Source organism: Salmo salar, chromosome ssa15 (genome assembly GCF_905237065.1).
Source record: "Salmo salar chromosome ssa15, Ssal_v3.1, whole genome shotgun sequence".
NCBI lineage: Eukaryota > Metazoa > Chordata > Actinopteri > Salmoniformes > Salmonidae > Salmo > Salmo salar.
The window spans coordinates 70,750,495-70,767,781 of NC_059456.1; the positions used below are offsets into that span (position 1 = coordinate 70,750,495).

The 17,287-nt window shown below is 44.7% G+C and overlaps 1 protein-coding gene across 1 annotated transcript in view; it reads right to left on the reverse strand.

Annotated features, from left to right (window-relative positions):
- espn (espin) overlaps positions 1-17,287 on the reverse strand; it is a 103,434-nt gene that overhangs the window by 49,462 nt on the left and 36,685 nt on the right. The window contains exons 6-7 of the mRNA XM_045696094.1: positions 16,158-16,407; positions 12,331-12,611 (exon numbers count right to left, since the gene is read on the reverse strand). Of these exons, the coding sequence (XP_045552050.1) occupies positions 12,331-12,611; positions 16,158-16,407 (531 nt within the window). The remainder of the gene's footprint in view (positions 1-12,330; positions 12,612-16,157; positions 16,408-17,287) is intronic.

Here is a 17,287-nt window from a genome sequence, read left to right on the forward strand (position 1 = left end):
TCAGAACACAAAATATTAGCTTGTTTTAACGCCATTGTTTGTAAACATCGTAAACATAAACCAACAATGTATAACCTCAAAACATGCTTGAATCTATAATTTTTATATACTGGATAGTCAGTCCTTGCATCCTTAGCTATGTCTATGAATTTGAGACTGGTTACATTTCTCCAGCCTAATCCCTCAGTTTTTTAGCCCAATCCCTCAGCTTTTAACCAAGAAGCGGGTGTTTTAACAAAAGACTGCCACTTTAACGTAACTTCTGTGAAGATAAGTCCATGGGTGCTGATAGGTAGATCAACAATTTACCAGGATAGTGTTACCCTGCTTTGCCGTTCTATGGCATGCCGGGCAGATTGTTTTCCCTGTGTCTATGGTCTCTCTCTCCTCTCTCCTGTGTGTGTGTTTAATTGTTAATGATGGTGCGCACAGGGTTCGTCACCTGGGTACCGTGAAAGGGGGAGGCGAGCTCATTAAGAAGACCCTCCCTCCTGGGCCGAATGGCACACACTCAGACCATGGCAACTGACCACACCATGGAAATGTGCCCTGGCAACAAGATTGTTATGTTGTTACAGTATGTAAATTGGACTGGGGTATTTACCAGTAACTCAGTCATCAAACAGCCTAAACCATGTTTCATTCTCTATCATTCAGGGGACACTTATTACAGAGATGTGACTTGGTAGCCTATTGTTGAGCTTCACAATAACCATACCCAGCCAAAACATAGAAAATAAAACATAGAATGCCCACCCACCTATCACACCCTGGCCTAGCTAAACAGAGAAAACACAGCTCTCCTAGGTCAGAGCGTGACAGGTCACCTTTAAAATAGATTGTGTTTTATGGCAAATTGAACATCTGTCAGTGCCAGTCGGTGCAGTTTAAGATGAGGGAAGGCGATACATATTATGAGCATGGCCTTATTTCCATTACTGCATATTGGATAAACGTCATTCATCCATTCATCCAGCTCAATGTCAAATCGATAGGTTTAGGCTACTACATGATACTCAACATTTCCCTATACCCACCATGAGGTTGCTACAACCTAGCCTATGAATGAAAGCTTGCAACGTAGGTGCACAGGTTGAGACAAATTTGAGTAATCAAGGTGACAGACAGTGACATATTCAATACCTACCGCCTTGCACACTCTTGCCTGCATCTAGCTGATCTAGGGTGTAATCATTAGTCCAACAGTTGCAAACGAGAGTTTCAAATTCAAATATGTTTATCCCTGTTTCGTTCAAGAAACGTTTTTCAACAGAATCGGCGGAATGAATACACCCCTGATCACACGCAAACACAGTTCACTTTCATAGCAGCCACATACAAACAGCATGAGCCCTTTGATCGTTGGATAGTTCCTTCTCACATTTAAGCGCTCTCCTCCTCTCACTTGTTCCCTTTGCTTGTAGACTTCAGTGCACAACACATCCGCTGTCTGAGACCAGGAAAAAAAACTTTCCAAGCCAAATCTTCATATCATTACCGCTAACCACTACACACAGCCTACATCGGTGTCACAATATTAGCTAACGTCATAGTCAACATAGTTCTATTAGCTAGTCAGCAAGCAGTTTAGCAGTTCAAATGGCGGGCCCTCATGGCAATAAATTAATAAAACCAAAAGCTTACCTTGACTTGGAAGAGTTTCAGTGTTGGATAGCCATAGCCAGCTAGCTAACATTGCATCCCCCTCTGTTTGAATCGAGTGTTTGAATAGGCTAAACTAGCTAACTGCATTCGCTAGCTAACTGAAAAAAATACAACATATAACATTTTTACATTTTAGTCATTTAGTAGACGCTCTTATCCAGAGCGACTTACAGTAGTGAATGCATACATTTCATACATTTTTTTTTTCTGAGCTGGCCCCCCGTGGGAATCGAACCCACAACCCTGGCGTTGCAAACACCATGCTCTACCAACTGAGCTACAGGGAAGGCTAACTCTCCCTCTCTCTCTCTCGCTTCTCCTTAATTTTATAGCAATGTATTGGTTCAAAACTGTTCAACTATTGTCACATTGTATGCACTGCCGTGCTAGCTAGCTATATCTTATGCTTTCAGTACTAGATTAATTATCTGATCCTACACCATGGTACTACTATACAGAGTGCTGTTGAGGCTACTGTAGACTTTTGGTGACACATGAATATACAGTACGTGTCAAACGTTTGGACACCTACTCATTCAAGGGTTTTCCTTTATTTGTACTATCTTCTACACTGTAGAATAATAGTTCAAAACTATGAAATAACACATATGGAATCATGTAGAAACCAAAAAAGTGTTAAACAAATCCAAATATATTTCACATTTTAGATTCTTCAAAGTAGCCACCTTTTGCCTTGATGTCAGCTTGCACACTCTTGGCATTCTCTCAACCAGCTTCATGAGGAATGCTTTTCCAACTGTCTTGATGGAGTTCCCACATATGCTGAGCACTTGTTGGCTGATTTTTCTTCACTCAGCGGTCCAACTCATCCCAGACCATCTCAATTGGATTGAGGCCGGGTGATTGTGGAGGCCAGGTCATCTGACGCAGCACTCCATCACTCTCCTTCTTGGTCAAATAGCCCTACACAGCCTGAAGGTGTGTTGGGTCATTGTCCTGTTGAAAAACAAATGATAATCCCACAAAGCACGAACCAGATGGCATATCACTGCAAAATGCTGTGGTAGCCATGCTGGTTAAGTGTGCCTTGAATTCTAAATAAATCACAGACCGTGTCACCAGCAAAGCACCACCACACCTCCTCCTTCATGCTTCACGGTGGGAACCACACATACGGAGATCATCCGTTCACCTAATCTGTGTCTCACAAAGACACGGCGGTTGGAACCAAAAATCTCAAATTTGGACTCATCAGACCAATGGACAGATTTCCACTGGTCTAATGTCCATTGCTCGTGTTTCTTGGCCCAAGCAAGTCTCTTCTTATTATTGGTGTCCTTTAGTAGTGGTTTCTTTGCAGTAATTTCGACCATGAAGGCCTGATTCACGCAGTCTCCTCTGAACAATTGATGTTGAGATGTGTCTGTTACTTGAACTCTGTGAAGCCTTTATTTGGGCTGCAATCTGAGGTGCAGTTAACTCTAATGAATTCATCCTCTGCAGCAGAGGTAATAAAAAATAAAGTACATTACAATGATATATTTTACTTTATTGGGACTGAACGCTAAGTTAAGGCTACCAAGCTTGCTAGGACAGACCAGATACAACTTCAATTAGCACTGAGGGTTGAAGTGAGAGGTGTCGAAGCCTTTGAGCCCAACAAATGGCAGGAGTCTCTCACAGTCTACCCAACCAAAACCCAGATGCCTTTGAAGCCTCCTCCCGCTGTTCAGAAACCATACACTGGCATTTTCTACAAGAAATCTACCTCCAGAAATAAAAGCTTCTCCCAAGTGGGTGTGACACCTACTCCCGTTGCATGCTGCACTGCTGCTTGGACTCCACCTGGCGATCTGTTCACCTTCTGCCCTGGCCTGTCTCCCCCTGTCTGGTACAGGTACCCCCACCACACTCCACCCTCTCTCCAGCACACACACACTGTTGGGGTGAGTGACTCTGAACTTACAACGGCTAGCCCCAAGTCGTTATATATATATATTTTTTTAAATCTCATGCATTTTGCTATTTCCTATATGAACTTTCTTGTTTACCCAACCGTGGGACAGACTGTTTGTTCCTACACTCGGGACTCTGACTCTATTGGCTACACAGACTTTTGGCCTCCCATCCTATTCTAACCACCTCTCGCCGGCTTTGTATTCATGTTACCTGATGAAATTGCGGTACAATATGATCTTGTTGCCATCTAATGCACATTCAATTGTCATAAATCAACACTGCTGAGCTCTCCCTGTCCTCTGCTGTGCCTTTATTGTATTACTGTTGATGATATCTGGAAATGTGCATGTACACCCTAGCCCATCTACTTTTGCTAGCCTTAATTCTGACTTGTGCTCTGATATCTGCTTCACTGATTTCTCCTCTCATAAAAGCCTGGGTTTTCTGCACATTAACACTAGAAGCTTATTACCTAAAATGGGTCAATTGAAAGTGTGGGTTCACAGCTCCAATCCAGATGTGTTGGTCATTACTGAGACGTGGTTAAGGAAGAGTGTTTTGAATACTGATGTTAACCTTTCTGGTTATAACATTTTCGGCAAGACAGATATTCCAAAGGTGGGTGAGTGGCAATCTTTACCAAGGATCACCTTCAGTGCTCGGCTGTCTCCACCAAGTCTGTCCCCAAACAATTTGATTTGCTGGTTTTAAGCATTAAACTTTCAAATAGCTCTTTGTTGACTGTTGCTGGGTGCTATCGTCCTCCATCAGCACTGGCCTGTACCCTACCTGCCCTAAGCTCCCTCGTGGCCCCTCACACTAAGTCTGAATTTGTCCAGCTAGGTGACCTAAAGTGGGACATGCTTAAACCACCTGACCAAGTCCTAAAGCAAAGGACTCCCTAAATCTTTCTCAGATTATTACCAATCCCACAAGGTATGACTCCAAACACCCAGACAAGGCTACTCACCATAATCATATTTACTATTATAAAAGTTTGATTACCTTTTGTTGTCTTCGTCAGAATGCACTCCCAGGACGTCTACTTCAATAACAAATGTTGGTTTGGTCCAAAATAATCCATCGTTATATCCGAATAGCGGCGTTTTGTTCGTGCGTTCCAGACACTATCCGAAATGGTAAAGAAGTGTCGCGCGCATGTCGCAATTCGTGACAATAAAATTCTAAATATTCCATTACCGTACTTCGAAGCATGTCAACCGCTGTTTAAAATCAATTTTTACGCCATTTTTCTCGTAGAAAAGCGATAATATTCCGACAGGGAATCTCCTTTTCGGCAAACAGAGGAAAAAAAATCACAAAGGCGGGGGCGGTCGGGTCACGCGCATAAGCCCAGAGTCCCTTGATCGGCCACTTGAGAAAGGCGATAATGTGTTTCAGCCTGGGGCTGGAATGACGACATTCTGTTTTTTCCCGGGCTCTGAGAGCCTATGGAAGACGTGGGAAGTGTCACGTTAGAGCAGAGATCCTTAGTAAAAGATAGAGATGGAAAAGAAGTTCAAGAAATGGTCAGACAGGCCACTTCCTGTAAAGGAATCTCTCAGGTTTTGACCTGCCATTTGAGTTCTGTTATACTCACAGACACCATTCAAACAGTTTTAGAAACTTTAGGGTGTTTTCTATCCATATGTAATAAGTATATGCATATTCTAGTTACTGGGTAGGAGTGGTAACCAGATTAAATCGGGTATGTTTTTTATCCAGCCGTGTCAATACTGCCCCCTAGCCCTAACAGGTTAACAAACACAAACCATAAAGAAAAAGATCATTAAAAACAGGTACACCCCCTGGTTCAACCGTGATCTTGCCGTTACTCCACCTCAAGAATTGCATTTGGCGAAAGGCTCGGCACACGCATACTCAGGCTGTGACTGTCTCTCGTTCAGGCAAATGAGAAATAAGTGCACTCAGGCTATTAGAAAGGCCAGTTAGTTCCTTTAAGGAGCAGTTCTCTCTCTGTGGGTCTAACAAAGAAGTTCTGGAAAACAGTTAAAGATCAGGAGAATAAACCCTCCTCCTCACAGCTGCCCATGTCCCTTAATGTTGATGATGTGGTTGTTACAGACAAGACGCACATGGCTGAGCTCTTTAATCACCACTTCATTAAGTCAGGATTCCTATTTGACTCAGCCATGCCTCCTTACCTGTCCAACATTTCGTCATCTCCCACCCCTTCTAATGTGACTAGCCCCGATGCTCCTTCCTCTTTTTCCCCTACCCCGCTACACAGTTTCTCCCTGCAGGCGGTCACTGAGTCCGAGGTGCTACAGGAGCTCCTTAAACTTGACCCCCCAAAAACATCTGGGTCAGATGGTTTAGACCCTTTCTTCTTTAAGACCTTTTAAGGATCGTCCCCTTTTTTTCAATTTTCACCTAAAATGACATACCCAAATCTAAATGCCTGTAGCTCAGGACCTGAAGCAAGGATATGCATATTCTTGATACCATTTGAATGGAAACACTTTGAAGTCTGTGGAAATGTGAAATGAATGTAGGAGAATATAACACATTAGATCTGGTAAACTATAATACAAAGAAAAAAATGTGTTTTTTTGTACCATCATCTTTGAAATGCAAGAGAAAGGCCATAATGTATTATTCCAGCTCAGGCACAATTTAGATTTTGGCCACCAGAGGGCAGCAGTGTATGTTCAAAGTTTTAGACTGATCAAATGAACCATTGCATTCCTGTTCAAAATTGCCCAAATGTGCCTAATTGGTTTATTAATACATTTTCAAGTTCATAACTGTGCACTCTCCTCAAACAATAGCATAGTATTATTTCACTGTAATAGCTACTGTAAATTGGACAGTGCAGTTAGATTAACAATAATTTCAGATTTCTGCCAATATCAGATATGTTACATTTACATTTACATTCATTTAGCAAACGCTCTTATCCAGAGCGACTTACAAATTGGTGCATTCACCTTATGATATCCAGTGGAACAACCACTTTACATTTTTTTTTTGGGGGGGAGGGGGAGGGTTAGAAGGATTACTTAATCCTATCCCAGGTATTCCTTAAAGAGGTGGGGTTTCAGGTGTCTCCGGAAGGTGGTGATTGACTCCGCTGTCCTGGCGTCGTGAGGGAGCTTGTTCCACCATTGGGGTGCCAGAGCAGCGAACAGTTTTGACTGGGCTGAGCGGGAACTGTGCTTCCACAGAGGTAGGGAGGCGAGCAGGCCAGAGGTGGATGAACGCAGTGCCCTTCTTTGGGTGTAGGGACTGATCAGAGCCTGAAGGTACGGAGGTGCCGTTCCCCTCACAGCTCCGTAGGCAAGCACCATGGTCTTGTAGCAGATGCGAGCTTCAACTGGAAGCCAGTGGAGTGTGCGGAGGAGCGGGGTGACGTAAGAGAACTTGGGAAGGTTGAACACCAGACGGGCTGCGGCGTTCTGGATGAGTTGTAGGGGTTTAATGGCACAGGCAGGGAGCCCCGCCAACAGCGAGTTGCAGTAATCCAGACGGGAGAAGACAAGTGCCTGTGTGAGGCAGGGTCGTACTCTGCGAATGTTGTAGAGCATGAACCTACAGGATCGGGTCACCGCCTTGATGTTAGCGGAGAACGACAGGGTGTTGTCCAGGGTCACGCCAAGGCTCTTAGCACTCTGGGAGGAGGACACAATGGAGTTGTCAACCGTGATGGCGAGATCATGGAACGGGCAGTCCTTCCCCGGGAGGAAGAGCAGCTCCGTCTTGCCGAGGTTCAGCTTGAGGTGGTGATCCGTCATCCACACTGATATGTCTGCCAGACATGCAGAGATGCGATTCGCCACCTGGTTAATATGGTTAAATATGTCTATGACCTGGGAAAGTTTCTTGTTACTTACAACCTCATGCTAATTGCATTAGCCTATGTTAGCTCAACCATCCCGTGGGGGACCCACCAATCCATCTTTTGATACGGTAGACCATTCCATTCTTGTGGGCCGGTTAAGGAGTATTGGTGTCTCTGAGGGGTCTTTGGCCTGGTTTGCTAACTACCTCTCTCAAAGAGGGCAGTGTATAAAGTCAGAACATCTGCTGTCTCAGCCACTGCCTGTCACCAAGGGAGTACCCCAAGGCTCAATCCTAGGCCCCACACTCTTCTCAATTTACATCAACAACATAGCTCAGGCAGTAGGAAGCTCTCTCATCCATTTATATACAGTCTTATACTCATCTGCCCCCTCCCCGGTTTTTGTGTTAAACACTCTACAACAAAGCTTTCTTAGTGTCCAACAAGATTTCTCTGCCCTTAACCTTGTTCTGAACACCTCCAAAACAAAGGTCATGTGGTTTGGTAAAAAGAATGCCCCTCTCCCCACAGGTGTGATTACTACCTCTGAGGGTTTAGAGCTTGAGGCAGTCACATCATACAAGTACTTGAAAGTATGGCTAGATGGTACACTGTCCTTCTCTCAGCACATATCAAACCTGCAGGCTAAAGTTAAATCTTGACTTGGTTTCCTCTATTGTAATCGCTCCTCTATCACCCCAGCTGCCAAACTAACCCTGATTCAGATGACCATCCTACCCATGCTAGATTACGTAAACGTAATTTATAGATCGGCAGGTAAGGGTGCTCTCGAGCGGTTAGATGTTCTTTACCATTCGGCCATCAGATTTTCCACCAATGCTCCTTATAGGACACATCACTGCACTCTACACTCCTCTGTAAACTGGTCATCTCTGTATACCCGTCGCAAGACCCACTGGTTGATGCTTATTTATAAAACTCTCTTAGGCCTCACTCCCCCCCTATCTGAGATATCTACTGCAGCCCTCATCCTCCACATACAACACCAGTTCTGCCAGTCACATTCTGATAAAGGTCCCCAAAGTATCCCTGGGTCGCTCGTCTTTTCAGTTCGCTGCAGCTACCGACTGGAACGAGCTGCGCGCGAGCGTTGAAAAATAAATGTACACAGACATGTTATTCAATCATTGCACCCACACTGCTCACGTGCGCCACCGAACGTCTGCGTTGCCAGGCGCTAAAATAGAAGTTGATTCTATTTGTGACGCAGAATGTCCTGCAAGTCCTTCCTCTCCCATCTCCTCATTGGTTTTTTAGAAGCACATACCCACCTGCCATCTTCTCATTGGTTTTTAGGAACATATACCCACGTGGGTGATTGAAAGATGAACTGAGGTCGGTTGTGGTAATGCACCTTATTATGAAAGTTAGTTGCCAATCACCATATAAAGTCCAAAGAAGAAAAAGAAGCCTGGAAGGAGGAGAGATGACTAGAAACGATTCGGTTGACCGTTTTATGTGTGGATTAATTGTCGGAGTAGAGGACCTTGTGCATTTCAGGTAAAATAACAACTCAATGTTTATATCTCAGGTCAAATTAGCTAGCTAAATAGGACAAATTAGCTAGCAACTGCAAGCCAGCTAGCTAAATTGCCATAAATGTTTAATGCTTTTCAACCTGTCCCCAAATTAATATAATTGGTTCAGAGTTTGTTTTGATATTTCAACCTCCGTGTCGTGATCGCGTTTGGTGTGGGGGGATCAAGTCAATTTGCGCACAATGGCGGACGCGCGCGGGCATGGTGTAACTGACAGTTGTTGCTGCTTTGCGTGACGTATTGTTGTCTCTACCTTCTTGCCCTTTGTGCTGTTGTCTGTGCCCAATAATGTTTGTACCATGTTTTGTGTTGCTACCATGTTGTGCAGCTGCCATGTTGTGTTGCTACCATGTTGTTGTCATGTTGTGTTGCTTCCATGCTATGTTGTTGTCTTACATGCTGACCACACCGCTCACGTTGCAAAATAAGCGTCTGCGTGGCCAGGCGCTAAAATAGAAATAGTTTCTATTTGTGATGCTCAACATGCTGCAAGACCAGCCTTTCCCATCTCCTCATTGGTTTTTAGGAGCATATACCCACGTGCCATCTCCTCATTGGTGTTTAAGAGCATATACCCATGTGGGTGATTGAAAGATGAACTGACGTCCACACTCCAGTCGGTTGTAGTAATGCACCGTGAAGTTGGTTGCCAACCACCACATAAAGTCCAAAGAAGTAAAAAAGAAGCCTGAGGAAGGAGAGATGACGATAAAAGGAATTCGGTTTACCGTTTTATCTGTGGATCAATTGTCAGAGTAGAAGACCTTGTGCATTTCAGATAAAATAACAACCCGTTGTTTATATCCCAACAGCAAGCTAGCTAGCTAAATTGTCATAAATGTTTAATGCTTTTCGACCTGTCCCCAAATTAATATAATTGGTTCAGAGTTTGTTTTGATATTTCAACCTGCGTGTCCTGATCGTGTCTGGTGTGGGGGTACAAAATCAACATGCGCGATGGCGCACACAGGTGCATGCGTGCGTCCGGTTTGGTCAGAATGTCAGGTCTCTCTTGATGTAGTGTTGTGTTGTTTCTCTTGTCGTGATGTGTGTTTTGTCCTATATTTTCCTCCTCCTGCAGGAGGCCTTTTGCCTTTTGGTAGGCCGTCATTTTTCTTAACTGACTTGCCTAGTTAAATAAATACTAAATAACTCTGCTTCTTCCTTTCCTGTGGCTGTTCTCATGAGAGCCAGTTTCATCATAGTGCTTGATGTTTCTTGAATTTTTCCGTATTGACCTACCTTCATGACTTAAAGTAATGATGGACTGTCATTTCTCTTTGCTTATTTGAGCTGTTCTTGCCATAATATGGACTTGGTCTTTTACCAAATAGGGCTATCTTCTGTATACCACCCCTACCTTGTCACGACACAACTGATTGGCTAAAACGCATTAAAAAGGAAAGAAATTACACAAATGAACTTTTAACAAGGCACACCTGTTAATTGAAATGCATTCCAGGTGACTACCTCATGAAGCTGGATGAGAGAATGCCAAGAGTGTGCAAAGCTGTCATCAAGGCAAAGGGTGATTTGTTTAACACTTTTTTGGTTACTACATGATTCCATATGTGTTATTTAATAGTTTTGAGGTCTTCACTATTATTCTACAATGTAGAAAATAGTAAAAATAAAGGAAAATCATGGAATGAGTAGGTGCGTCCAAACTTTTGACTGGTACTGTATTTAGCATAACTTTAATGTTTCACTATTTTTATGAAATTTACTGAGGAAGATGGTCCTCCCCTTCCTCCTCTGAGGAGCCTCCACTGACATCTGTGGACCAAAAAAACTCCCATGTGTCAGAGTCTGGCTTAGTGGTTATCCCCCAAGACTCTGTACCTATACTCCTGGCAACGTGGGTACGAATCCCATATCAGCCCTTCCTCATGGTATCCCTCTGTATCGGTCTCTCCTCTACATTCCCATAAAAAAAGGAAAAAACTATATTTAAATTGTTGTTGTTTTATTTAAATCGGCAATGATATAAGCTTAGTAGTCGGAGGGAAGTTGTTTTGATCTATGGAGCCCACTCACAATGTGGCCAGAGTAATTAGTGGAATTAACGTTGGGCCCATCACTCTGCTCATCAAGAGGTGCCAATGGGGAGGGCCGGCTCGTAATGAGGATCCTCGTTAGTACAATCACAATAGTGTGGACTGGAGAATCCCTCTTCTTGTCTGCCTTCGCGCTGGGAACAGGGGACGTTGTTATACTGACTGGCCAAGTGATTAGTGGTCGGCGCGACAGGGAAAATGGCGCCTCGACTCCCTGCAACCTAAACACCTCGCTCTGCTAGCCGCTTAACTATCCAGAAACGTCTTTTCAGTCCCCATTTTGAAACGTCTCAGTGGAGCAAACAGTATCCGCAGGGGGTCATTGCTATGTTGTAGCTACTGATTTCATAAAGTGAGAATGCAACCACTAACACTCACAACCTGCTGTTTTTAAGGGCCTGTCCACCCCTATTCTAGAGAGCAACTTCAAGCTAAGACAACTGCGGGCCCCATTATAAAACCAGCTTGTGGGCAGGCCACCATTTTAAGACCCGTAAACAAGCAGATACAGGAGATGGACAGTAATAAACAGATCTGTACAGCCATTAAATCCTGCATACACAATTGCCTTTGTCAATATAAGTCTCTGTGTGTTCCCTCTCCTAATGGTTAAGGTTATGACATAGGGGAGGGTAAGCTGGTCCTATATTTTATCTGAACTGTATCTGAGCTTGTTCTTATGGGGGGCTAATAGTGGGGTCTGTTTGATCAGCTTACTGCTCGTTAATTGAGATAAGACTGCTGAGGAGGGTTCAATCACGCAATCACACCAACTGAGTCCACTAGGCTAGGGCTTCCAACCACTCCAATGGCTCCCTGTCCAGCCATCTTGTGGCATAATGAGTCTTGGATATTGCTGTCCTATGCTATTTCACGCTAGAATATTAGCCACAAGGCTTTTAGAGGATTTCACTGATCACTGGACTGGTCATCAGGATAATGACAAGCTGGAAAGCCTGGCATTGATAGGCCACCCTCTGTGAGGACTTGGCCATCTGTCACCAGCATCCAGAGAGAACAAATGGGGCAACCATTTTTAGACTGGGGGCTCAATGGCATCAAATGGTTAGGTTGAGAGGAAATCGATCTCCTTAATTCCTGGATACTGCATGTTCTGTTCTCAGTGTACACAGAGGATGTAGTCTTCAAAAAGGCTCATTAATTCATGTGAAGGACTGCATGTACAAGTGACTTGATAGTGTGTGTGCGCACGCGCGCATCTCTACTCCAGGGATTCGTTAACAAAAAAACAACAGGACTGTGGCCCTTGAGGAACCAGAGTCATGACCGTTTGCTTTTCACCAGTAAAGAAAGAGAGAAAGCTCACCTCATTCTCCACATGCCTCAGGTTGCTCTTCACCTTCAAGTAGATCTCGGCGTCTGAGTCCTCGGGGGGCTGGGGTGGCGGGTAGCCGGGGGGTGGAGGTAGTTGGGAGGGGCAGTCAGGGGGAGGGGGTGGTGGAAAGGGTGGCGGGGGTGGGGGAGGCTGCTGAGTGGCGGCGTTGGTGGCGGGGTCCTTGCTGTTGGGAACTCCACCACCTACGTCTGGGTTCAGCATGTCCATGTAGGTCTGCATGTCATTGATGGTCGACTCCGTTGGGCCTCCACCTGTGACAAGGACACGGTGGGTCAGTGGTGAGATTTCTGCCCCAAAATGGCTGATGTGGCCATGGAAATAGAATTCCTTGTACGGACATCTCCATTCAAGTCGATGGGTGGACGATAGGTGGACCAACAGTCGTTCTAGGAATTATATTTCTATGGACATACAAAAAGTATTCACCCCCTTGGCATTTTTCCTATTTTGTTGCCTTACAACCTGGAATTAAAATGGATTTGGGGGGGGGGGGTTGTATCATTTGATTTACACAACATGCCTACCACTTTGAAGATGCAAAATATTTTTTATTGTGAAATAAACAAGGAATAAGACAAAAAGAAACGTACAACTTGAGCGTGCATAACTATTCAGCTCACCCAAAGTCAATACTTTGTAGAGCCACCTTTTACAGCAATTACAGCTGCAAGTCTCTTGGGGTATGTCTCTATAAGCTTGGCACATCTAGCTACTGTGATTTTTGCCCATTCTTCAAGGCAAAACTGCTCTAGCTCCTTCAAGTTGAATGGGTTCCGCTGGTGTACAGAAATCTTTAAGTCATACCACAGATTCTCAATTGGATTGAGGTCTGTGCTTTGACTAGGCCATTCCAAGACATTTAAATGTTTCCCCTTAAACCGCTCAAGTGTTGCTTTAGCAGTATGCTTAGGGTCATTGTCCTGCTGGAAGGTGAACGTCTGTCCCAGTCTCAAATCTCTGGAAGACTGAAACAGGTTTCCCTCAAGAATTTCCCTGTATTTAGCGTCATCCACCATTCCTTCAATTCTGACCAGTTTCCCAGTCCCTGCTGATGAAAAACATCCCCACAGCATGATGCTGCCACCCCCATGCTTCACTGTGGGGATGGTGTTCTCGGGGTGATGAGAATTTGAGAGTGTTGAGTATTGAAGACTTATCTCTTCAGTAGGTCCTATGATTAAGTATAGTCTGGCCCAGGAGTGTGAAGGTGAACGGAAAGGCTGGAGCAACGAACCGCCCTTGCTGTCTCTGCCTTGCCGGTTCCCCTCTTTCCACTGGGATTCTCTACCTCTAACCCTTTTACAGGGGCTGAGTCACTGGCCTACTGGTGTTCTTCCATGCCGTCCATGGGAGGGGTGCGTCACTTGAGTGGGTTGAGTCACTGACGTGGTCTTCCTGTCTGGGTTGGCGCCCCCCCTTGGGTTGTGCCATGGCGGAGATCGTTGTGGGCTATACTCGGCCTTGTCTTAGGACGGTAAGTTGGTGGTTGGAGACATCCCTCTAGTGGTGTGGGGGCTGTGCTTTGGCAAAGTGGGTGGGGTTATATCCTGCCTGTTTGGCCCTGTCCGGGGTATCATCGGATGGGGCCACAGTGTCTTCTGATCCCTCCTGTCTCAGCCTCCAGTATTTATGCTGCAGTAGTTTATGTGTCGGGGGGCTAGGGTCAGTCTGTTACATCTGGAGTATTTCTCTTGTCTTATCCGGTGTCCTGTGTGTATTTAAATATGCTCTCTCTAATTCTCTCTTTCTGTCTTTCTCTCGGAGGACCTGAGCCCTAGGACCATGCCTCAGGACTACCTGGTATGATGACTCCTTGCTGTCCCCAGTCCACCTGGCCGTGCTGCTGCTCCAGTTTCAACTGTTCTGCCTGCGGCTATGGAACCCTGACCTGTTCACCGGACGTGCTTGTTGCACCCTCGACAACTACTATGATTATTATTATTTGACCATGCTGGTCATTTATGAACATTTTAACATTTTAACATTTTGACCATGTTCTGTTATAATATCCACCCTGCACAGGCAGAAGAGGACTGGCCACCCCTCATAGCCTGGTTCCTCTCTAGGTTTCTTCCTAGGTTTTTGGCCTTTCTAAGGAGTGTTTCCTAAGGAGTTTTTCCTAGCCACCGTGCTTCTTTCACATGCTTTGCTTGCTGTTTGGGGTTTTAGGCTGGGTTTCTGTACAGCACTTTGAGAATATCAGCTGATGTACGAAGGGCTATATAAAAATACATTTGATTTGATTTGATATTGAGTGTTGAGTTTGCGCCAGACATAGCGTTTTCCTTGATGTCCAAAATGCTCAATTTTAGTCTCATGTGAGCAGAGTACCTACTTCCATATGTTTGGGGAGTCTCCCACATGCCTTTTGGTGAACACCAAATGTGTTTGCTTATTTTTTTCTTTAAGCAATGGCTTTTTTCTTGCCACTCTTCCGTAAAGCCCAGCTCTGTGGAGTGTACGGCTTAAAGTGGTCCTATGGACAGATACTCCAATCTCTGCTGTGGAGCTTTGCAGCTCCTTCAGGGTTATCTTTGGACTCTTGTTGCCTCTCTGATTAATGCCCTCCTTGCCTGGTCTGTGAGTTTTGGTGGGTGGCCCTCTCTTGGCAGGTTTGTTGTGGTGCCATATTCTTTCCATTTTTTAAGAATGGATTTAATGGTGCTCCGTGGGACGTTCAAAGTTTTTGATATTTTTTTATAACCCAACCCTGATCTGTACTTCTCCACAACTTTGTTCCTGACCTGTTTGGAGAGCTCCTTGGTCTTCATGGTGCCACTTGCTTGGTGGTGCCCCTTGCATTGTGGTGTTGCAGACTCTAGGGCCTTTCAGAACAAGTGTATATATACTGAGATCATGTGACAGATCATGTGACACTTAGATTGCACACAGGTGGACTTTATTTAACTAATTATGTGACTTCTGATGGTAATCCAAATAAAAATCTATTTAAATTACAGGTTGTAATGCAACAAAATAGGAAAAACGCCAAGGGGGATGAATACTTTTTCAAGGCACTGTGGCGTCACCCTGGTGGGGTATTACACAATATAGCTGGTGGATGATGCAAGTTTCATCCACATAATATGTAAAGTGCTTTAAGCACCTGGAAAAACACTAAATAATCCATTCTATTATTATGTTATGACACACGTTTTTCAAACAATCAACTAATCAGTCTTCAGTCTGAACCTTCATTATTTAAAAACAGGTGTGCAGGGGTAGAACAAAAGCCTGCAAACCCAATAGCTCTCCGGGATTGCATTTGCAGACCCTTGTTCTGGAGGGCGTGCAGGGTTTTGGAATTTGGTTGATTCACAGACAGATTATTTATCCTATCTGCCACTAGAGGGTACTACTTGTATAAAGCGCTGCTGTGGCACCACACAAAGGAATGCAAACTGTTACATGGAATTTGTTCCAGTCAGATGAGCGGTTGAAGTTCCCACCATTGTTATGATAATAGCGTGCAGGGTGTATTACCCAAGCAAATATGTCATGTCATGTTTGGGGGACACACACACACTCTAAAGTTGGCTAAAGCACATAAAATCATACAAAGAGTGTATTCAATAGTGTATTCAATTGTGTATTCGGCACAATTGCCTTGCCATAGCATGACAGACTTTTTCTTCCTGTGAAATCTGAACTATTATCTTCATCAGGGTTCAACTTCAGGAAGTTCATTTAAATAGTGTAAGTGTTTGTGTGTACACGTGCACGTGTGTGTTTGCACGCATGTGATTTGGCATTTTTAAGTGCCTCCATGTGTGACAAAGTGTGTGTTTGTGACTGACCAGCCGGGACTCGCGACGATGGGGGCGAGCCGCTCCTTTTCCCTCCTGTGCTGGACTGACTGGAGTTGGCCGAGTCGTAATTGGACAGAGTGCTGGAGGGCGAGCCCATGTCGAAGTGGACGGGTTGCTGGGCCTGCCCCGACCCCGATGGGGGCATGGTGTTGTTGGGGGACGACAAACCTGAATCAGGCTGCTTGTTGTACTCCAGGTCAGCCGATGGGTCTCTGGAAAGCACGCGGTGCTCCACACTCTGGAGAAAGACAACCACAATGAGGGGTTAACGAAACATGCTCAACCAAGAACCTAGGGGACAGCACCGCTAACCTAGCATGGGACTGAAAATGAACATTTCCTGAAGAAAATGTGTGTGCTTGCTTGTCTTGAAGTAACTGGTGTTCAGGGAGGTCGCGTTCAACGTTTCAAATGTTATATATCGAAAATAATTACACAAAGCCTTATGGAAACACCGTACAATGGTTGTGCAAACATTTTTGTGCAAATCTTCAATATCAGTATCAGTTGTATCACAACCAAACGTTGTGTCAAACGTGTTTAACAACCAGAGTGTACAGGGTCTCTAACACTCCTGAACAGGCCCCAGGTCAGTAGTCAAAACAACACCACAACAAATTACAGATGATCATCTTTAGGTGCTGACTTCTAGCTGGCACGAGCCACACAATTTAGAATTTAACGCAGCTTGAGACTGACACTTTAAAAGTCTCGATCGCACTGACTGTCCGTAATCTGTCACCTCAACGCCAAGGAAATGTTGAGGTGACATTGAGTGACAATCAGTTAGGTACTACAGTTCATTGAGGAGGTGTCGGAGGGCTGCAGGTGGATGTGCCTGCTGTGTTTGATGAGCTGTGCAATCAATCAACCCATTTCTGCTCTCACTAGTTGATCCAGGAACCCAGTGAAGCTTTACCCTGGTCCCAGATCTGTTGTTAAGCCAACTACTATGTTTGTCAATGTTTGACATGACAAGGAGTTGGCTATGCAACACGCACATATCTTGGACTGCAGCCCCTATTTATAAAGCGTCTCAGTCAGAGTAGGACTACCGATCCAAGATCAGTATCGGCATTTGTATTATAATGAATATGATTACACGGACAAGGGTGACA